The sequence below is a fragment of the Neovison vison genome, chromosome 9 (assembly GCF_020171115.1).
Source record: "Neovison vison isolate M4711 chromosome 9, ASM_NN_V1, whole genome shotgun sequence".
NCBI classification, from domain to species: Eukaryota; Metazoa; Chordata; class Mammalia; order Carnivora; family Mustelidae; genus Neogale; species Neogale vison.
In genome coordinates this window covers 90,133,230-90,156,938 of record NC_058099.1, presented here as the reverse complement: position 1 = coordinate 90,156,938, position 23,709 = coordinate 90,133,230, and the positions used below count along the sequence as shown (strand labels likewise).

Here is a 23,709-nt window from a genome sequence, read left to right as displayed (position 1 = left end):
TGGCTCAGTTCAGGATAGGGGGTAGAATGCGGGGTGGGTGGGGAGAGCCTAGGTTAGTGGGAAGATGAGAGGTGGACAAGGTCTGAAAGCATGACCTGTTCCAAGGAGCCCGTGTTTCGGCTTACTGTGCCAGGCTCCACGGGGTGCTGAGGTCATAGGACCAAGGGTCTGTGGGTTTGGCAAAAAGCCTGTTGTGCTGGGCCAAGAGAAAAGAAGAAAGTTAGGGGGGTGAAGAAAGCTGCCCATCTGGGGGCCAAGCTGAACTTACTTCTGTGGCCCAATGCTCCGGGAAGCCTGCCCGTCCTGGAGGAAGGCCTGGGTCAAGGTTGGTACCCAAGCTCTGCAGAGGCCCACCGACTTGTGGCCATGTGTGCCCTTTTCACTTTCCAGCACATAAACGCTAAGCAGACAGGCAAGGGGCTGGAGGCTTAAGGGGGCTGGCAGACAAGGGAACTTAGGGAAGGGAAAATTCACCTCACTCTTACTGCCAGGTGGATTACGTGGCCACCGAGACCCTTTCTCAGACAGACATATAGAGATCGTCACGTCTTGATGTCATAGCAGCGACCAGCGCAAGGAACTCATCAGAGAAAAGGTAACAAAACGGCTTTTGTGAGTGGATTTAAAAAAAAAAAGAAAAAAAAATCTTGTTTTCCTTAAATCAGAACCAAGCCCTGCTTTGGTTGACTCTGATCTGGGGAAAGGGAACGTTTGACATGGAAAGGGAAGAGAAAGCTTAGGCCAGCAGAGGCTGGGAGAAGTTTTCTCTCCCTGTTGGAAGGGCAGTCATTTATAAGACTGTGCAAAGCGGCTCCTTTCCATTTGGAAAACAGAGGCTTCTGATAATGACATGGTGATTTCTTTAAAGGGCAACCTTCTTCAGTCACCCGGTTCTTGATCAGACCCCCAGTCACCCACCGCTCGCTTGCCTCTGGGCCTGGCTCGCACTCAAGGTAGAAAAGCCACCAGGTAGGAGGGAGGTCACGGGCGTCATTGGGCCACTCATTCATAATGCTCTGTGGCTTTCTGTACTGTCCGAATGGACTGCTCACTTTCCTCTCTGGTTTCGCGATTTGCACCCAGTGGCCCTAAAGGATCAGTAATGTGTCTTTCCCACATCACAGATGCGCCAACACCTGGCCAGCCATCTCTGGGTCCCCTAGCTACACACCCTGTGGTTAATACCTTATTTCATATTATTTGTTCGGAGCTTAAAATAAGATTAAAAAAAAAACCCTTGGTTACTTTTTTGTTTTTAATTTTTAAAAATCAAACATAATCCCCAAACAGTATAAGAAGCCCAACAATGTGAGCGAATTCCTAACTGGGTTAAGTGTTACAGCAGGCAATAGTCAAATATTAAGTGTCTTTAAAAAGTCAAAATAAACGCATAAAGCAGAGCATGCATTTTGTTGCCACAAAATTAAGACTGGATTTGGAGAGGGATTACTTCATTTAAGTTACATCGCTATCGTTAAAGAATAATGAGTCAGATGCAATATCGAGAACATATATGACTACCTATACACTAGCATCACTTCATCTAGAAACAAACGTATCAGTGTTACTAAATGAACATATTTATAAAATACTGTACACTGCTTCCGCAGGGGGTTAGCAGATGTAAACAAACAGCTAATTCCACACTGGAGTTGAAAATATTATCTTAAGTTCATCTGTCACAGTCTTTCGCATCACAGGCCAGTTCGCATTTTGCAAAACCCAACTTGCCTACCACGGCTCACGGGGCTGGTTAGAGGGCGGACCTCGGCCCAGGCAAGTAGTTCCTTGAGGGTTAGAGGACTGCGAAAACCATAAAGCAGATCGGGAACCAAAGTGCTCATTTTGCAAGGATGCTGAATAACGTGGAATTGGGAACATACTTAATCCTTGCAACATGTGCTTCTTTATTGAATGTTACAGATTGGCCAGTGATTATAAAGCTGTCCTGTAACGTTCATTAATACAACCACATGCTACAACTATGCCGGGTGAAACATGGGTTACATATATGTGTACATGTGTTTTATAATACAGCATTGCTCAACAGTCTATAGATGGCACATGATGGATGACTGGATAATATTGATTGCCAAGACAGAAGTCACACAGCCAAACATTCGGGAAGATTAGACTGCAGAGCCTCAGAAAGTCGAATTACTGTACTATCCAGTTATCTACCATAATATTATCTATAGAAACCATCTTTGAGAATATATTTGAAACATTCAGAAGAAACACACTGTGTGTTTTTACAAGTACCTTTTTCCCACTGGATTATTCATATATATATTCACATATATATGTGTGTGTATATACACACACACACGCACATACACATATACATACATACGTGTGTGTGTGTGTGTGTGTGTGTGTGTGTGTGTGTATTTTTTTAAGGGGAACTTTCAAAGTGCTAAATATATATCCTAGACCTGGAAGTTTAGACTTAAAAGGAAAGCCAGTTCTGGTAAAGTGCTGTGTTCTGCCTGCTAATACACCTCTGGCTTGCAGAAATGTATGAACTAGCCATGGCAACTGTGCCCAAGTTTTCCAGCCCCTCATTCAAATCCGTCAAGGAGGAATTTTCTAACTGTAAGTATGGGTCAATCAGGGAATTTCCATGGCCATTTTCATAAAACACCCTTTTCTTTCTTTTTTTTTTTTTGTTCAAAAGGAACAAGTGACTTAGAACAAATCATGACGTATAGTAGCATGTAAAAATTGGCACCTCAGAAGCAGATGATGAAACCAAAGCTATTACTGCTGTGAGCTCTCTCTGACTTTATTTATGTTCCTCAATAATGTGCTGCCCATGAGCTGCTTAACTCATAGAGACAGGTAATTAACGTTCCCTTGATCAGGGACAGGATGGAATAAATGAGCTGAACACGAGCTTGACTGCACAAGACCATGGAGTCAATGCCATGTCGGGGTGCGGAGAACCCAGAAATGGGAAGAAATGGATTGAGACAGAATACACACGTATGTGCACAGGAAAGAAATGGCTCATGAGAATTGCACAGTTTACATTTAAAGTAATTTAAATTTGGCTCATATATTTTGCACACGTCACGAAAGAGGTAAGAGCTTCGTTTTCCTGTACGACAAAAGGACCAGGCAGTCACGAGGTCTGGACTGGCAAGGACTGCACTTCCCCAGTCCTGTTCTGCTCTCTCCAGAAATCATGATGAATGGAAACCCTTGTGCACATAATTTCTTTCCCTCGCTTTCCGTCTGGTCCAGAATGGGGCCCTAGAGGTACCGTGATGTCCTGCTCTGTGGTCAAAGAATAATGGTTTTGCCTCCTTCCTGGATTCCTCTACAGACTCACTCAGAGAGCCTCTGGCTTCTTAAATCATCAAACATTAGGATACAAGTATATCAAACTAGCAAAATATAATCTAAGGGACGAAAAGAACAAAATCTTGGTTCCAACTCTGGTGCTGAGACTTGGCCTTCCTGAGAATCACAGAGAAATGGTCTCAAATGTAAAGTGCCTATTTGGACTTCGTATCGATTATGAACAAACATGGTTCCTCTTCCTCATTATCAAGCAACTGGAACCTGGGGTTCATGGACCCTCCTTCCAAGTTACATTGCAATGCTGCATGTATATACATTTTCTTCTGGGGAGAGGGCCCAGAGCTTTCATCAGATTCTCACTGAGATGCATGGCTCAAGGAAGTTTAAGGGCAACTGATTTATTCTCAGACCAAATGCCTATTTGCTGAAAGGGAAACAGCCAATGTGGGGCTCAATAAAAATGTAAGCATTTCTAGAGCAATCACACACGAGGGAGTCTGGTTGCTTGTGTCCGATTTACTCAAATGCCAAAGAGTGAGAAGGAATCCTTTAATTCTTTGTATGTGGCCTCATAACTATTTCTATAGCCAAAAGCTTTGTTCAGAGGGTTTAAAAAAAAAAAAAAAACAAACACAAAACCTTACGGCTAGAGCTTTAGTCCACATATTTACTTGATTTCACATAATGAGAAAATTTGGAGCTCCCAATGACAACTCAACGGGAGAACCACATAGTATTTTGGGGGCCAAGAACATTAGGTCATTTTCCTTAAAGATTTTATTCTTTTGAAAATCAGGGACACAGGAAGGAATTGGAAGATTTGAGGGTCAATATTTCTTTATCCCCCTTCAAATCCAGATTCTGACCTAGTAGCATACGTCTGTATTGAAGAGTCCGTAATACTATCTGGTTTAGAATTGCATGTCTAATTCAGACTGTACTTGGCGTAACCACTTCGTGCAGGAGAAACCAGACTAAATAAGATGTCATCACAGCAAGTGTTTCCGGACAGAAAAGAAGCAAAGGGCAGGTAGCCAGTCATTTTGGCAACTTTAGTTTGGTACAAGGAAGAGTTAAGGTCATAGGGATTTAAAAAAAAACCAAAAACATAATTTCAACATCTGTCAAAATTCAACTTAACAGAATGAGTTCTTTCAATGGAACTCCTTGGATATTAAAAATCCTGGTTTATACCTCAAGGTGATAGAAAAGTCCAAGCCTCTGAAGAAAGCTCTATATGCCTGTCTATATACTATATATAAACATGTCTCTGTGTAAATGCATATATAGGTATATAAGCAGCATATACTATAGAAGTCTTTATGTGGTTTGCTTTCTACTTGGGTCTACTCTATCATTTTTATAGCTCTACATATAAGAAAAATATTCATGGTAGGCCTGCAACTGATGGCTTTGGGTTGTACCAAATTCCCAGTCAATTCTAAGGTTATTTATGATTTGAAACTTCCTTAAAAAGTACTTTGGAACATTTCCATATAAAAGATACCAGCCCTTGAAAAACTCCAATTAAATTTATGCTGAGCTCAGATTAAACGGCAAAACTCTAGGTATGAAAATATCCACATGTGATCAGATCTTCATATACAAAATGGTCATGTGATGAGTGGTGTGAAGAATTTCTAGGTACATCTTGGAGATGTTCAGAAGACATGGTGGAGCCATGCAAATGATGACAATCACACAGCAGCATGACACGGGACACGAAGGGTGAGAATGTAACAGTATACCACATGGCAATTTTAGGTGAGTTCTGCCCACTATATATATTTCTTTCTTTCAGTTCACTATCACAGATTCAGTGAGTGACTTCATTGATGACAAGTGAGGTACAAAATAAATTAAAAATATAAAATTATTTAATTACATTCATCCTGAGCTTGCTCGACTATACTCGAATGCCCACTGTCTGTAATAAACTACTTGACCCTTGTTTTTAGCCTCAATTCTTCTTTCATTTTGCTTGCAACACAAAAAGGCATTTCTGTTCCCTTTATTTTCTTCAAGAAAGATAAACAGTTGTGGCACCAGAAGTGAATATAGAAGAGACAGGTGAACTATGACTGTTACCTTGTTTTTTCTTTATAATGATCAATTACAGAAGTGTTGGCATGAGAAGGATGTGGGACGTTAGGTAGAACTGCTTGCTGCCGGCTTATACTGAATAAAAAGGATGCTCTTCATCAGTCACCAGTGATGGAGCCAATGTGAAAAGAAAACAGAATTGAAGTTTAGAATATCTCATTTGTATGCTGGCTACTTTATTTTATCTTATTTTGCAATTTAGCCCTGTATCCTAAAACTCTTGATAATGGTCAGAAATGGAAAGATGCCTCCTGGCATGGAGAGTGCGTGAAGCCCCTTCATTCCCAGAGCTCATGCCTTTCTGAAGTCGCTAGACCTACACGCTCACCGCACCCCTTCTTCTCCCTCTTTTCCCACCCTACCCATCGAGTGTGAACATGACTTAAAGCCCCTGTGTTTGGCACTGGGCTAGACCAAGTGCTTTCCTAATCTGCGGCCCAGAGGTCACCTTCGAGTTAACACCTCCCAAGGCATTGCTTGTTTTGCTCAGCTAAGAATAAAGCAGGTAAGCTTCAAGGAAGGGGAATAGGTGGAGTTCAGGGAGAATTTCAGGGCTGGATTCTTGAGCCTCCTGCAGTGCTGACTAAGAAGGTTTAGTTGTGCTTGCTTTCAAAGCTGTGGAAGGCGGATGTTCTCGACAGTCTCCTCATGGACAGGCTGTCCCCTCGTCCCTCTGGCTTGGAGGACTTACTCCTCTGGAAGGGGTTTCGCAGGCTTGCTGTGTTCCGCGGCCTGTCGAGCTTGTCACTGATGGAGAAGCTCTTCCTGGTGTGTGCATATGACGCACTTGGCTCCTCTGCCGAGTAGCTGTTGGCACGCTCTATCTTGGGAACAGTGATGTTGTTGGACAGGGTTCTGTCCGAGTTATCACCCTCCTGGGAGGGTACTGTGATGGTGGCTCTGCGGCCTTTGGCCTCGTTCTCCTCGCTGTCAGAGCTGGGGTGACTCAGTTCTGCTTCTCGCTCAGGATGGCAGCACAATGGATCCTCCACTTTGCCTCCCAGGGCACCAGGGAAGGTGGCCCTGTCAGCAATCGCTTGAGGGGCATTGACACACCTTGTGTCAATACAGTCTGTAATACTTGTGTATTCTGCTGTTTTCACGGGCACCCCAAAGTTGGCGTAGTAGCTCCTCGACGGAGAAAACATAAAGCTATGAGATTTCACAATGGGGGCCTCTTCTAGAAGAAAGGGAGTGGTGGCAAGGTAGCGGCTACTTTTGGAGCGCTCGATGCTCTGGTACATTGGAGGGTCAGTGTCCCAGGGGTTTTGGCATTCTGGGAGGTGCGTATAGTCTGAAGAAAAAGATCTCGTGTCCATGGAGGTGATGTCCTCAAAATCGATGCTCCGGCTTGGAGGTCTGTCTGTGGGTGCAAGAGTTGCATAGGCACTACTTGAAGGAGCTGTGGAAGGTGCTGGAGCCGAAAAGCTGGGCTCTCCCAGCCCAAGGATGTTCATGGAATTGTCCAGAGGGTCCATATCACAGTGGAGTTCATCCATGGCGGAGACATAGATGTCGATACACGAAGACGGTCTTCTAGAGTCAGGAACAATGGCCAAGGTGTTTGCGGGGGCTGCAGGAGCTTTGGACTCTTTCGCTACAGAGTGGGAGCTAGTAGCCCGGTGTAGGCTCAGGGACCTTTCTTTAAAAAGACTCTCCAACTTTTCTATACCACCTTTGTCTTTCATATTGACCGAATAGAAAGAATGGCTTCTCATACGGGGCATTAGGGTTGGAGAAGTTGGGGACATGGTCTCCTCACCTGCAGGGTCTATACTCTCTTGGAGCTTGAAGGTGTTCCCCTCCTGGCTGTTGAAGCTGCTCTGGCGAACGATGTAGGCGGCGTCTGTGCAGTCGGACGAGGTCCGGGAGCGGATTTTGTTGGACTCGGCCCGCTCCAGACCTGTCAGGCGCTCTAGGGCCGTGGCCATGCGCCCAATGAGGTCCTCGAGCTGCGCCAGGCGGATGTCCACGGTCTGGAGCGAGGCCTTCATGCAGTGCTCCCTCTCATTGACTTCCTCCAGCCGCATGGACATGTTCTCCACCCTGGGCGAGAAACACAAGGAGGGTCACGCAAGGCCGGGCTCCTCTCCGGAGAAGCTAAATCATCTGGAGCTGGAAGAGGCCTGAGAGATGATCTAATCCAGTGGTATTTATCTACCAAACCCCTTTCACTCAGTAAAATTTAATGCACAATCCCAATAAACACCAAAGTTGAGTAGTTCTTATTGAAGTGGAGTGGGACCAAGTACCGCATGACTTAGCTGGGACCTGGAGCGGGGTTCAAGGAACTAACCATATATTAGGGCGTCGGCTAAATTAGTCGCCACCAAGATGAGGATGTTGCCTTTCGAGGACTTGATTCAGAACTGCACCAGAGAATTTCGGGAGGCAGCTTTTCTTGTTGCAGTGTCCACAGAAGACTTGGAGTGTGGACTGGGGTTATTTTGCTTTGCACTATTTTTTTTTTTTTTTTAAGATTTATTTATTTATTTGACAGCAAGAAAGTGAAAAAGAGAGTGTGTGCAAGCAGGGGAGCAGCAGAGGGAGAGAAGCAGACTCCCCACTGAGGAGGGAGTCCGGACATGGGGCTGGATCCCAGGACCCTTGGATCATGACCTGAGCTGAAGGCAGACACGTAACCTGTGGAGCCTCCCAGGCGCCCTCATTTTGCATTTGGATAATAATCTTTTTTGGTTGTTGCCATTCACAGTCATCTTTTTAAAATTTAGCACCTCCGAAGTAATTTATAATACAGTCCTGTCACAGAGGCACCTGTGACATAATTTAACCCAAGCATTTCATTAATGAGGGAAAAGCAAACATCAAGGAATTTAACCAAGATTACATAAAGTAATTTATGGTAAACCCCGGAGTGCCTATCAAGAAGTAAATTCTGCTACTTCTCTCTCTCTCTCTCTCTCTGGATAGCTGGTCACAGATGCCTTATATTACAGTCATTTCTAGATGTCTCCACCCTCCCCACTGATAATTCTCAAGGGCGTGATCTGTCTCATATTCCTTTTTCCATTTCCATGCTGCCAGCTGCCACTAATGGTTCACCGAGACCATCGTGGTTATGAACTTGATTTCAATGGTCTAGTAGGCTGCCTGGACATTTATTTACAAAGACAGAGGCCACATACTTAAAATAAAGCTGTGCCATACTTTTCACTTGACTGGGGAAGGAGAAACCAGAACCAAGCTTTGCTGTGACCTCCAACTTGCACTGTGAAATACCGCAAGGCAGATCTTTTGGAGACTCTAAGTGAGATCCATTCACAACTTTTCTGGAGAAGCTAGAGATAAAGATACGTTTCCAATACTCCCAGTGGGCGCAGTAAGTCCCGTGACTGCTGAGCCTTCAAAGAAACATGCTGGGGGCGGGGGCGGAGTACAGAATGTGCTTTAAGAACAGTGGTGGGAATTGGGGCTGGGTCCCCTCAGCTGTTGTGATTGGGGGGAGGGGGCAATATGTAAATAGTAATGACACCCTCGTCAGAGAAAAATACACGTTACAGTGCGCAAAGGAGGAGTTAGAGGCATGTGGTTTCCCTCTCGGAGGAACTGAAGTTCTTTTCTTTTCTTTCTTTCTTTCTTTCTTTTTTTAAAGATTTTATTTATTTATTTGACAGAGAGAAGCACAGTGAGAGGGAACACAAACAGGGGGAGGGGCAGAGGGAGAAGCAGGCCCCCCACTGAGCGGTGAGCCAGATGCCATCTCAGGACCTTGGGATCATGACCTGAGCTAGAGGCAGACATTTAATCTACAAAGCCACCAAGGGGCCCCAGACCTGGAGGCTTTAAAAAACCAAAAAGCTCTTCTGGCCAGAGTAGGTGTGTGTGAGCCTCTGGCCTCGGGCCCTGTTTCTGTCTCTGTCAGCAACAGCCTCCCCCCACCCCCCAAACTCCCTCCTCTCATTTTATCTTCCAGGTCCCCCCCCCCCCCGGCTCAAGGTTCCAGACTGCCCTCACCAGCCCTGCCCTGGAGATGTCCTTCTCGTGCTCCAGACCCAACGCACCACTTCCAGGGTCCGGGAACTTTCTGCTGCCACGCCCCGGTATATTCCTAAAAGACTTGAAAATTGAGCAATTCTGTATCTGGCAAACCCAATGCTCTTCACCCAGCTAATGCAGCTGATTCAGAAGGAAAATACAACCTTCCCCAGCTTCAGTTGATTTTGTGGTATAAACATAGCTGGAGAAACACTACTTAAAATAATAAGTTTGTGTGTCGTACAGAGGCACGATTCATTTTGTCACCATCTAGCCTCTGCAGTTTGGTTTCACTGGGACTGCAGTTTCATATTTTGCCATGCAGTAAGCTTTGGGTAAGTGGGTAAAATACGTCCTCATTAAAGTCGGGAGCAGGAGAGACCCATTTTTGTAGAATGAGACCTTCCATTTTGGATGCTCCAGGTACTGGGATCTCTTCGTTGTTTAGTGTTGGCAGAATCAAAAGAGGCAGGACAGTTTTCTTCCTCCCTCTCCTTCCTTTCCTGGAGCCTGGTATATAAAAAGTTGGTATGGAAAGAGCGAAAGATGCTCTTTCAGCATGACTGTGTGTGAACACGGGTCTGAACACTGTAAAATATCTCCCTGCTCTGCGGGGAGCTCCCTCCCTGTGTCCCACCTGCCTTCTGCCCAAAGATCCAACGGGGCAGAGAAAAGCAGCCAGTGAGAGGCAGAACTAAGGCACCATGAGCCTAAGGAGGAGTTAGGAGCTGGTTCCGGATAGTAAAGGAGACAGAAACTAAGGAGCCCCGCGGGAAGGGAGGAACAGAGAGGGAAGGACAGACGGTGGTGCAAGGAGGAGGAGGGTTTTCAAGGAAAACGAAGAGGTGGCCAGGGGGAAACTCAAAAGCCAAGGAAAGGAGCATGGCCCCAGGGAATGGCAGCTGGGGAGGTGGTGGGGATCCCGGAGCTATTCCTCACTAGTCTCTCCTCAGCCGCTCTCCTGTGGGGTCTGAGCTGTTTGGAAAAGTAAGAATTGGGAAGAGGGGCTGTTTCTTCCAACTTCTGGATTTCTGGATGTGTTTAACCACCAAACGGTATGATTAGTTAGGTCGTGAATATAACTGCAGAGGTTTAATACAAGAGTTGAAGAGAAGAAAAGATCCTGGAATCAAAATTTACAGGTTTGTTCCATAAACAGAGTGCCTCCCTTTGTCTTAAAACATTTTTTTAAAAAAGATTTTATTTATTTATTTGTCAGAGAGAGCACGCACAAACAGGCAGAGTGGCAGGCAGAGGCGGAGAGAGAAGGCTCCCTGCTGAGCAAGGAGCCAGATGTGGGACTCGATCCTAGGACCCTGGGATGACCTGAGCCAGTGACCTGAGCCAAAGGCTTTGGCTTAACCGACTGAGCCACCCAGGCCAACCAGAACATTTTTTTGAGAAGTGATTGTACATGGATGTACGTCACCAATATAAATAGGTGTGAGGGACAAGCAGAGAGTTCTGGGTCACGATTGCAGTCACTAGTTACTGACTCTGGTCAAACCACTCAGGAGATAAAACAGAAGTAAGAATGGTAAGAATTTATGAATTTAAGAATTTATGAATCGATAGGAAGTCTCAAGGAGAGAGATATAGGAGGTCACTAAGTGAGGATGAAAAAGAGGGACCATGGAAAGGAAGATGCCGTGTGGGAAGAACACGCTTTTCTTCTTTCCCTTTTTCACGTCTCTAGGCGTCACAGGGCTTACTCAGCATCACTTCGGAGGCAAGCACAAGGGGTACGACAGGGTCCTGGAAGGATGTGATGTCTCCTGTCCCTGGTTGCCCAAGAAAGTGACAGCTGGGACCCCACCAGAGGGCACGCAGTGGGTTGTTGAAAAGCACAGGGAAGAAGACAACGAGCCTCTAATGGCCAATATGATGAAGAAAAGAGCCTTCACAAGAAGATTCTAATGACACAGAAAATGTCAGCTTCAAAGTACAATTTCTTAAGAGCTGTCATTTTCTACAAATTCATTTTCTTTCCTGATATGCTCAAAATGTGGTCAAAGGAAATGCAGTAAAAGAAAGAGAAGGACTGGGGTGCCTGGGTGGCTCAGTGGGTTAAGCCTCTGCCTTTAGCCCTGGGATCGAGCTCCACATCGGGCTCTCTGCTCAGCAGGGAGCCTGCTTCCTCCTCTCTCTGCCTGCCTCTCTGCCTACTTGTGATCTCTGTCTGTCAAATAAATAAATAAATAAATCTTTACCCAAAAAAAAGAAGACAGACGAGGACTGGTTGGCCATGCCTGTTTCACTTATTTTATAAAAAAAGATTTATTTATTTACTTGATAAAGAGAGAGGAAGAGAGCACACAAGCAGGGGGAGAGGCAGAGGGAGAGGGAGTAGCAGGCTCTCTACTGGGCGGGAAACCCTATTTGGATTTGATCCTGGGACCCTGGGATCATGACCTGAGCTGAAGGCAGACGCTTAATCAACTGAGCCACCCAGGTGCCCTGCCATGCCTGTTTTAGATCTCAAATAAAATAAGATGGAAACAGAGAGGAAGGCAAATCATAAGAGACTCTTAACTTTAGGGAAAAAACTGAGGGCTCCTGGAGGGAAGGTGGGGGGTAGAGGGGAGGCGGGGGGTAGAGGGTAACTGGGGGATGGGCATTAAGGAGGGCACTTGAAGTAATGAGCACTGGGTGTTGTATGCAACTGATGAATCACTCAATTCTACCTCTGAAACTAGTAATACACTGTATATTAATTAAACTGAATTAAAAAAACAAAACAAAACAAAAACCAACCTCCCTGGAGAGCTAGCCGTAGGACGGCTACAAGATGAGGGGCAAACACAATCCCCTGTCACGTGAACCAATCACAGGGCCTCTTGCTGGGGGAGAGGGCATGCTCACACAGGTTCTCAAATGAAAGGCAATGATGCAGAACAAATAAGGCAAACTCTGGCTTCTCCATAGACTGACACCTAATTTGTCAATTATTCAATTCCTTTGGGGTCACCTTCCCTTCCCTTTGGGCTAGTCATCTTTCTCATCATCCTGGGAAGGAAAAGGGAACGCAGTTTAAATCCAACTCAATCAGCAGAGCTACCAAAGGTCGGCACTGGAAAAAAGATATGGTTGGGAGGTGGGTAAAGCTCATCTTTCTTGGCTTACACTGGTTTTTGATTACTTATGAGTCTCATATATCTGAAGTTATTCTTGTCTCCCTTTGTTATGAAAATTAGAAGTTGAATACACTATTAATAGTCACATGACTGTTCCTTTTTTTTTTTGGATCTAGGTGAAGAGCAAAAAGGGCACAAAGCCCTTTGGCTCAGGAATGATGATGTTCGATAAGTGATGTTAGAAACCATGTATATCCTTCTTTGCTTAAATTGTTACTGGAGAGAAGAAAAATCAAACTGCAACTTCTTCTGACAAGTGGAACTTGACAGGTGGGGTGATGGGGAGGGTATCTGGGAGCTCTAAGTTGTGGGTCTGAGAGTTAAATGCCCACGGGGAGGGCCGATCAAGTGAGCAGGTGAAGTCGGGAAGCAGGTGAGGACAGAAGCAGGGATGCTGTGGCAGCAGAGGGGATGCCCAGGCCAGAGGCACTCAGAACAGATTTCAACCATCACTGCAAGCCTAACCCAATAGCCCTCTGTGGGCAGATGTTGCCCAAGAGCCACCAGTTTGCAAACCCCGCTTTAAGGGAGTTAAGAACTTGCCGCTGCGATCACGAGAAAATGTAGGCAACCCTTAATAACCAGTGGGAAATAAAAAAGAAATGCCAGGAGACTGGAGATAGGAAAAGGTTTTTCTGATATGAAAAGTTCCCAAATTATAGGAATTATATGAGTTTGACATAAATTCTAGGCAGCATTACAGAATAGCTCAGTAGTATCTAGTTAAGCAGATGGTACTTTTTGAGTACTTTAAAAAGGTAGAGTTCTTTAACAGGAGACTTTATGGGCACAGCAGTCATCTTGTCTTGATAATTTAGACCAATACAGTAACACAGCTGCATACTGTTTGTGACAGAGTACCTAGTGATTTTAGCAGGGAGGCTGACACACTGGGCTGAGGGGAGAAACGTGGGTATCTGGCTGGTTATTAACAAAAGGAGAGGTGGTGGAACAGGGGCCAACACTGTCAGTGGAAGGTATTTTTAGAGTCATACCAATGTCTTGGTTCTGTCTTGGTTCACCTGATCTGTGCTGGTGGGCATCTGGGGAATTATGGTGAAGGCATAGCAGGTATACTTATCAAGTCAACAATGAGATAAAATGAATATAATGGAGAAAAGAAGGATTTTTCAGAATCAATTCCTAAGAGGTGTTAGTGATCTCTCAAATACTGTATTGCGCTCTTTATATAACATTTGGGTGCAAAAATATGACTTAGGAATGATGCATTTAAGTTGACAATTATGGAAGTATCTTTGTATTTCTATAAAGATTTATGCAAGTAAAACTTATATAAATAAGTTATATTTTACAGGCGGTGGCACAGAGAGGAATGTGGGGCTCGCTATGTAAAGAAATCCTTTTCCCAAGTCTTTTAGCAGAGAGAGCCAGCTCTTAATTTTTCTGATCTCAAATCCCTGTACTGGGGCTGTTTAACACGAAGAGAGAATTATATAATATCTTATTCATATGTGTACAGTTAATTACGAAAATTAAACATGTAACTATCCAAATGTGTGTGTGTGTATTATATATATGTGTATTATCTATCACTTATTATCTATTATATGTTGTCTCTCTGTTGAAAGCAAATAGGACATGTGATTTCACCTGCCATTCCACACAGAAAGGATGTGTCCTAGAGCGCGCTTGAGGTGAGGAATACGGGTCCTCTGCTTCCTTGGTTGATCTTCGTTCCCTCATGCACCTTGTGGCGCTTGTTGTGCAGAGTGCAATTCTAGTTTTTAACGATTTTTTGGTACACTTGCAAATGCGAAACAAACCAATACCACCACTACCACCACCGACAAAAATCAAACCCCAAACAAACACAGACCGAAGCGACAGAAGCAGGATGAGACCTGGGCTTAGCTGCACCTCTCTGGCACCTGAGCTTGATCGTGAGCTTGTCCTGGCCTTCCAGGCCTCCACTCCTCCAGAAAGCTACTTAATGCCTAAGACACAGGAAGGGGGTGCCTGTGATCTGTCCTGAATTTCTGGAAATTGCTCACCTTGGTCATCGTTCTTGAGGGCAGAGCTCTGTAACCACACCCAGAAGAAGACGGTCTTGGGGAAGGAGTGTCCTGCAAGTGCTTACAGGTGGGCATGAGAGGCTCAGGTAAGGTGTTATATATAGTTCCTTCCTGTTTCTATCCAGTTCCAAGGAACTGGTGGCATGGTCACAACATGCTCACAGGCGCTGGCGCCCATACCTCTCATTCTAGTTCCCCAGAGAGGTGAAGGCTTCCTTGCATCTCAATACTCCTTCCCCCTACCTTTCTTTGATCCCAGGTCTGTAGCTTTTTGAGATCAAAAAACATTTCAGAGTCTCGTGCACATATGCTTTGGAAATGTTTGAGCAACAGGCAATGTGTCCGTGTGGCACAGTTTTCTGGAATCCACATGGCTATATGTCCATGAATAAATAGCTTTTTCAAGGCCTTAGAATGAGAGATTTTTAGATTTACAGCTCCTTCCTCTGTTTGCCAGAAAATTGCTTCACATCATATCGTCCTAGAATGCTCTGTTGTGCAATGACAGATGTGCATAAAATTCGTGCGCAGCTTTAAACTTTGTTAATATTGGCGGAGTACCAATGGATACAATCACTCACTGGCATGTGTGTATATACCTGCTTATCTAGACTGCATTCTTCAAAGAAATGAAGAGCCAGGGACAGAAGAATGCGGCTTGTGTAATTTCTACAGAGCCACTAGAGAGTGTACAAAGTGGGTGAGCAGATAAGATGTCATTTCCTGAAAACTCGAGGTCACTGATTCATATCTTAGAAGTCTAAATCATATCAACTGAAGTCATCAATATAATACCTCTCCCCACTATTTATAACAGTGCCATCTTCATGTCTCAAATGCTTACAATTGAAAGTTACACCCAGCTTTGTAAGTCTGCACATTCTTTACCAGAATGGTTCCCAAATGATGGGTTTTGAACATGCCAGCCCAGAATGAAGTGTTTATTAGTCTATGGCAAAATGAGAAAAATCAGAAAATGTAAATCCCTTTGCATTAAGCTAGATTAATTACACTTCCAGGACTGTTTCTTTATGTTTTGGGATTTTTTTTTTCTTGTAGTCTTACTGATCCACAAAACTATTTGACCAGTGAGATCTGCAAGTATATCACCACTGGCTAGAAGAATCTGCTTCTCTTCATTTGTTTTCATATTGTTTCATAAAAAGAATGAAACAAAATAATTCGGAAAAAAACGCTCATCCATTAATGTACCTAATTCAGAAGTCTCTGGCTGCTGCTGATTCAGAGGCACTGAATATCCATATGAACCAGGGACGAGGACTGTTCTACTCCTCCTGAAAAGATGTCTGGAGATCTACATGAAACACCAATCTGCCGGAGACCCAGGTCTCTCCTTGGGCTGGGTCTCTCTTGCTTGGTGTCTGGGCGGGAATGTTCCAATTTCTGGTCTGAGCCAGCAAAGCTGTCCTAGACTCAACAACCTGGTGTCCAGGAGAGTGGGTGCTATTGCCTCCTGGAGAAGTCCAGGATCTCTAAGTATGGGATTTTGGTCGATAGATGCTTCAGACAATGTTCCATTCTCTCATAAGCTTGGACAATAAAAATAAGCACAGGGGGAATCTCTGTTTTGGGGGGCTGCAAACAAACACAGCTGGTAAGGCACGCCATGACACAAAACATCCTTGGGAGGGGCGTGTGCCCATGGAACGTACCTTTCCGAAGTCACCCGTATCCTCTCATCATTGGATGAGTTGAATCGATCATCTTTTTCTCTGAAATATTCCTCTATGCACTGCTCCTCGAAATCGTGTACTTTCTTGAGCTCATCATCAGTTATGAACAATTCTGTGGAAAAAAAGTGAGCGATCTAAGACAGGAAGGACAAGCAATGGCGTCTGATCTGTGGGCCTAATGACTTTCCTCACTTAATCAAGGTTCAGAAAAGGGGTTGAAATTCTTTTCTAAGTGTCAGGCTAACTCCCAGCCCAGACCTCTGTCCCTGTGCTCCTTCTGTGCGTTAGGCTCACTCTGGAGCCCTGGAGTTCTGAGTGTGTCTGGTTTACTGCAGGGACGGGTTCGCATCATACACACCGCAAGGCTGAGAAAGGAGCTAAGTCAAAGAAAAAGCAGGTTACTCAAAAGCTCAGTTTCTGGTTTGTGGAGTGTGGCAGACGCCCACAGCTGAGGCTGGAAAGCCACATCCACACATCTCCAGCCTCCTCTGAGGCTGGCAGCAACCACAAGACCCAGTTTGGCTCCAGAGAAAGAGTGTGCTGCAGGGAGGGGTGGGGTGCTGGGAGGAGGTTCTGCCTTCCTGATAAACTCTTCAGAGGGAGCTGCTTCTCTCCACATTTTCACACCTTCCCCTTCTTCCTGTCTGGAACACGAATGTGATGACTGGGAAGACAGCAGCTATTTTGCTCCCACGAGATAAGACAGTGCAAGAAGGAAGAGCGGAGCCTAAAAGGGAATGCAGGGTCTTTGACTTCAGGGAGCCACTACTGAGCTCTGGACTCCTACCCCTTCACTTTTGGTTACACGAGAAAAATACAACTTTAATTGATTTGTGTTGTTGTTAGTCCGGTTTTCTATAACTATCAGGGAGAGTAATTAATAACTGATACAGCCGTAGAAAGAGCCCAGTGGAAATGTGAACCCTTTTCCCACTAAGCTTTCTATTTGCCTAGATTTGTGTTTCTAGTGGAAACAGTAACTTCTGGAATTCCAGGCCCTCTTTGACTCACTAGTTTTAATGTCTAGAAAGAAGCTGGGCATTGTTTTGTCAGGGAAGTTGTTAAAAGCTTCAGACTTAGACAAGCCATTGAGGAAGTGGCTTTGGTTTCAGCTTTGGCGCACTAGTGATCACCAAGAGGTACCCCCTGAGCTCCAATCCGAGAGGCTATGGCCCAGTAGATTTAATGCAGGTGCTCTATTTAACACACTTGGAGAAACCACAGGAGCTTGCCTGTATGGGGCTGGACTCCCAGTGGTTCCTAAGTGTGGGTGGGGTACTGAGAGACATTTAGGGACCTGCAGGAGCTACTGGTATTCAATGTGCGGAGGCTGGGCTTGTTAATTATTCCACCCCAATGCCAATAGAACCTCCTTTTAGAAACGCTGGGTAGAAGGTGGATCGTGCAGTGTTTCTGTTTTTCCTTTGACTAATAGAGAGCAGGGCTGGTTTCCTCATGAAGTCCTACAGGCATAACCAGGTGGGCATGGGGTCCTACATGGCTGTCTGCAGGAGATGGTAGGAATCCCTGCTTTGTGGTGGCCCAGGGCCGTCACCCGAAGCTTACTCAAGCCGTAGTCCCTCTCGTCTGGGTCGCTCTCGTGTTTTCTCCATCGGCAGCACAGATGCTGGAAGATCATGGTCATGTGGCTAAAGATGATCAGAGGTGGGGGCAGAACCGGCCTTTCGTGGAAAGTCATGATAAGTTGATACCTCTGAAACTTCCACACTTGGTTGGATATGGATTTTACCTCAAAGAATGTATTGCTGAAATAGAGATGAGAGAGAATCAAGCGAGAGATGCCACTCCTTTCTCAGGCACCAGAGCCTGCCCTCCCCTGGCCTCCCACTCCGTCCCAAGACCTCCGAGGAAGGACCCACTTACTTAAAGACAGCGATGAGCAGGTTGACCAGCAGGATGTTTGCCACTAAAAGGTAGCAGGCCATGATGGCTGGCACAATCCAGGCTCCCGTCTTGCAGGGAGGCAACTGAATTATTTTGCCATCCTCTCGGGTCTCATTCTGTCCACAGGGAGCTGAAGGAAGCAACAGAGGCAAGAAATGAGAAACTGTGGTTCTGTGATTAAAAAAAAAAAAAAAAGAAAAGAAAACGAAAAAGAAAAAAAGGACTGATTTGAAGGAGAGAGGGTTTTTTTAGATGGAAGAAAAAGAGGGCCATCTCAAACAAAAAGGAAAAAAAAAAAGAATTCTAAAAAAGCCAAAATAGAAAAATGAAAGCTTTGTGGATATCCCAAGGGATGGATCCCAGAGCGGAGCTGGTTCGGCTCCCGAGGTGTCTGTCACCGGACATGAAAGAGGTGTTGGGACGCCCGCTTGCTCACCCTGTCCCTTGCCTCCGACCCCCAGTGAAGGACACTGGCTGTCAGGAGGAAGCCTGTCAAGGGCTTTCCTGGGGAGGGGCAGGGGGTGCAGAGTCTCACGGCCCCAGCAAGTTACTTCCAAAATGTACCGTGGAGGCTGCAGCGTCCAGCCAGGCGTAAGAGCAGTGGCAGCGGGTTATTGATTGGAATTAACACAGGGCACAGCTAACTGCTGTGGGAAACAACCCAGGGCACCAAGCTAAGAATCTGCGGCTTCAGCGTGGAAGGTGTAAAGCAGGGCAGCGCCTTGGGAAGTCTGCGGAGGGCTTGCTGCTCGGCGCCCCTGATGGATGGTGTTTCGCCGGGAGGCCAATGAGAGGTGATGAGCTGGGACCCTGGAGCCCTTAGGTACCTGCTTTCTTCCGGTGGCATTTCTATTCTGAAAGTGCGCTTTTCAAGGGCCCAGGGCACAGAACCCAACTGCACTGAATAAGTGGGCAAGTGGGGAAAAAAAAAAAAAAAAAAAACCGAGAGAGAGAAAGTTCTGGAGGTGGGGGCGAGGAGGAAGGTGATGTGTGGGACTGGGGGAATGTGAGTAATGTGCTAATGAGGCCTGCTTGGAGTTTCCAGGTAAATTCAGGGGAAAAGCAAATCCTTCACAGAGCTTCTTAGCGCTGCACGGAGAACATGGCTGGGGAGTGAGACGGTGCCCGGAGGTGAGCAGGGAGGCGTGAGGTCCCTCTCCTTCTCCAGCTGCCTCCTACTGGCGGAGAAGGTGGCCTGCCTGTAGGAAGCCGGCGGGGCCTGCAGTGGTCTCAGCACTTGCTACAGGCAGTTTTGAAGGTCTGCCGGGAAGGTGTGCAATGCTGGTCCAGAGTCTCGGCTGGAGTATCTGGCAAGGGGGGTCCATTCCCTTCTCAAGAGCTAACGTGGCTACGTGGGGCGCGCCATTGTGGTTCTCAACCCTGGCTGTGCTGGGGAGCTTTAAAATACGCCGATGCCCCATTCCACCCCCAGACAACTGAACCAGAATCTCTGAGGGTGGCCGGGGAAAGGGTATTTCTTGCCTTTAAAACTTCCCAGGTGCCTCTAAGGAGAGTCCCCTGAGCTAGACTTAGGCTGGCAAGTGTATGTGATTTCTGACATTCTCTCAAGCCCCAAAATGCATGTTCTTAGCCCAAAAGGGGTTTTTAATGTCAGGACACTAAGACAGAAAAGATGCTTCGTTTGGATCAGGCCATTGTGTATCGGGGTCAGGTGTGTTCCAGCATCATTGTTACTGGTATGTGGGGCACTAAAACCACCCAAGAGGGTCCTCTGGAAGGAGCTGATTATCTACTCCCTTGGAAGGAAAACCCAGTGATGGAGCCCCCCCTCCTTGCTTCAGGACGAAGTCCGAACACTGAGGGTGTCTGGTCCTGTGCCACCTCTAGCCACTTCCTACCTCTCCGCAGCATACAAACTGGACTGAGTCTCTTGCGGTTCCTAGAAATGTCACGCTCTCTCTTACTTCCTGATTTTCAGCTATGCTGCTTTTGCTTCCAGAAGGCCCCTCCGAAACCTCGCTCCCACTCCCATGCTCCACCTTGGGTGCACCCTGTTCAGTTTTCAACGTTCACGTAGCTTTCTGGAACCCATCCCAGCTCACTTTCCGCTCCTTTCCAGCCAGGACTGGGGGAGGTATTGACAGAGACTCTGCCTGGCTAAGCTCTGCTCAGGCTCTTCTGGGCTCTTTTTCAGCTAGGCCTGGACTTTTGTCTCTTCATTGTCATTTTCAGCAAGAATCCTGCTAAGCCACTTTGGCCAGAATTCCCACCCTTAATAACTCATCACCACCGATATCTGCTCCATTTTCTCATCCTCCACCATCCCCCAGCCTGTGTCTTGACCACCTTAGCCAGCCCTCACCAAGAAGCCGGTTCGGCCTGTAGGGCAGGAACCCCCTACCCCGGTATTTCCTCTTCCTGATTTTCCAGCTACTGACCTACCCACCGATTTCCGGTTTCCCTGGCTGCATTCAGAGCTGGGCCCAATCTCTCTCTCCTATCGCAAACCACCATCGTAGTAGCTCTCCACCCCCTTGAGGGAAGTCTCCCTTGCCATCTTCCCCAGGAAATGCTGATCCCAGTTCTTTATCTGGGATCCTCAAAAGGGAAGGACAGTAGAGACGGGAGGACACCCATGGGGAGAGCATAGCACGTGCCAGCCTCTGCTCTGGGCACTTCATGAGGGGTGACATGCCTTACCCAAGATCGCACAGCTCATGAGGGGTAATGCCAGACCATTCAATCATTCATCAAAAACAAAAACAAAAACAAAAACAAAAGCAAACCGAGAGCTTACTACATGCTAGCGGAACTGGGACTAGAGATACAGTGATGAACGAAGAAGTGAGTCCTGTCTTCCCTCTGACCCCAGAGCTGGTAAGTATTCTGATTTATCTCAAGTGGCCTTTCCAATGTAGTAATACATAATAATAGTAGCGACCACCTAGTGCATGCTTAAATGTCAGGCCCTGTGCTATGAGCTTTAGTTATACCACCTTATTTTAATTGTGACAATATTCTGACACAATAGATATCCTTATCCCCATTTTACAGATGAAGACCTGAGGCTCAGAAAGCTTGAGGATCCCTGTCCGGATCTCAGTCAGAAAGTCCGTGCAAGCCTTCTTGATTACAAAGTTCCCACTGTGTCTCTGAAGAAAGGGCCTACACAGGGCTGAGGGGGGGCCTTTCTGTTATGAACAAATGCAGACACAAGTCCATAGGCATCTGAATTTTTCTCATTTCCATCAACATGAATAATGGCCTGAGCCATTCAGATGAGGTAACAAAGTCAGAGAGTGAAGAAAGAAATCTCATTCACATTATGGGTATCAGATGTAGGCACCCACGTCGCAAAGATTAAGAGGCATACCCTTTTAATTCCATCCTATAATATATTTGGAAAAGAAACTTTTTAAAAAATTCACACAGTACCTTCTCCCCACAGAGTAACAGAAAATTAAAATGAAACACTAAGCAGTGTTTGATATAATCAGAGTCATCCTTAAAAATACATCGAAGAAGGGTATTTCTCCAAGATTGTCCCTTCCCTTCCTGTCTGAAGAAACGTCTCAAAAGCTTATTCCAGATCACAGTCAATGGAATAAAGAGCTTAGTTAAGTGTATGACTACATTTATCCTATCCTTTTTTTTAAGGAAGGATTTTCAACTAAAAATCCATCCTGAGAAGATAACAGGACAAAAAGGATTTCTCCACCTCCTTTTGAAAATCCATACAGTTTGCCAGAGGATTTAGAATTCCATTAGCACAGCTTCTACGGCCTACTCCAAGGGTGAATTAGATTTAGATGGCTCTGCTCTTGTCTCACACAATGCTTTTACTGGCAAGACAACTGGAGATGCTTCCCTTTGGATGGCTACATCCTTCTAGAAGGTTCCTGATCTAAATGTCTTGGGTGGTGGTGGAGCCAGACAGGAGTTTTCCTTATGGAAGTGGGGGGCAGCTTTCTATTTCTTTCAGCTTTTGGGTAGGGCTACCATCTATGTCTTCCAGTAACGGAGGACAGGAAGAGCAGGTGTCATTGAAAACCAGGGAAGCTCCGACTGTGTAGAGTCAGAAGCACCATTGTCAGCTCTGCCTCTGCCTTCTTTTGTGTTTCTTTTCTCTTCCCTTCCCCTAGCCAGACTGCTGGGTCAGAGGCAAAGCGGGAGTGATGCGGCACAAAGGTAACCGTCGGGAAGGAGAGAGAAGAGGCCTCAGTCTCTCCACGTGTGAACGGATGGGAATGCTCAGTTTCTCCACATGTGAATGTCGGGAATGCTATTCCCGACAGCATGGGAAGTCCAGGATGATTTTAGAATACAGGGGCAGGGCACGGAATAACACTGAATCAGACAGTGAGAAACCGATGACCTTTTCAAGTCCCTTTTGATCTCCCTGACTCCATCAGAAAGAATACACCAGTTGAGGATAATACTCCTTTAACACGTGCTTCATTTTTGCTGAACTCCCTTATTAGTGAAAATTGGGCAGGCTGAAGGCTCCAACGACTGGACAGAATTTCATAACAAGGTGGTGGTCGCTCTGTTTTATGGTTATCTTCTATTTCTATAAAATCACACTGATTTTTCAACTTAGGGCCATGATGATACATTTAAAAAAATAATTTAGCTTTGAAAAAGAAGCCAATTTCTCTAAAACCATCAAAGACTAGAGCACATTTCTACAAAACAATGAATGGTTTATGTGACTAATGATTGAGAAATGCTGGACTAGATGATTTCCAAGCCCATCTAGCCCTGTTATTCTGTGACTCTGTGTTTCTGTGGCAAGGAGTAAAAGACCAGAATAACTCTCAGACTGCATGGTCTTTCCCTGGAGCTAATCTATCCCTGTAGGTCTATCCCTGTAGTCACTTGTAGAAGCCTTACACTTTCCACCCTGAGCCCAAAACCAATCAAATAATTAGCCCTCACTGCCTGACATGCCCCACTGCAGGGGGCATCAATGACAAAGCCTTGGACTCTTCAGGGCTTCTGGTCTACTTGCTATTTGCACACATGTTCAGCCTTAAGCCACTTAAAAAGCACTATTAAACTGAATATGCCTCATTTTTTTTTCATCTGGTGAAAGAGAAAGCAGGATGTCACAAGCCAAGGTGGGTCATGTGTGAGTCGTGGGTGTGGGTGGGGCATGCATTATTATTATTTTTTTTTTAAAGATTTTATTTATTTATTTGACAGGTAGAGATTATAAGTAGGCTGAGAGGCAGGCAGAGAGAGAGGAGGAAGCAGGCTCCCTGCTGAGCGGAGAGCCCGATGCGGGGCTCTATCCCAGGACCCTGGGATCATGACCTGAGCCGAAGGCAGAGGCTTTAACCCACTGAGCCACCCAGGCACCCCTGGGGCATGCATAATGGGGAAGAAAGTCACTTCCCTCTGTTGCCTTAGTTCTCCAGTCTTGCTATTCAATACATGTAGTTCACATGGTGACAAAATTATTGGTTTTTTTGATGTTATTTGAGAGGCTTCAAAATTCCAACCTTGGTATTCATTCTTTGGATCAGGAATTAGTATCAGAAAGATGCTGGGCAAGTCTTGCTGGGGCAGGAGGTA

General features: G+C 45.7%; 1 protein-coding gene across 9 annotated transcripts in view; it reads right to left on the bottom strand.

Moving 5' to 3' along the window:
• Positions 1 to 5,434: 5,434 nt before the first annotated feature.
• Positions 5,435 to 23,709, bottom strand: part of LOC122917706 (transient receptor potential cation channel subfamily M member 3) — a 484,842-nt gene continuing 466,567 nt past the window's right edge. For 7 of the 9 annotated variants that reach the window (XM_044265913.1, XM_044265914.1, XM_044265915.1 and 4 more), the window contains 4 exons: positions 18,151 to 18,301; positions 17,833 to 18,032; positions 16,246 to 16,378; positions 5,998 to 7,455 (listed from right to left, as the gene is read on the bottom strand). In XM_044265913.1, the coding sequence (XP_044121848.1) occupies positions 6,003 to 7,455; positions 16,246 to 16,378; positions 17,833 to 18,032; positions 18,151 to 18,301 (1,937 nt within the window). In that variant the 3' untranslated portion in view covers positions 5,998 to 6,002. Of the gene's footprint in view, positions 5,503 to 5,997; positions 7,456 to 16,245; positions 16,379 to 17,832; positions 18,033 to 18,150; positions 18,302 to 23,709 lie in introns of those variants that run through there. The other 2 variants (XM_044265920.1, XM_044265921.1) reach the window with 1 other exon arrangement.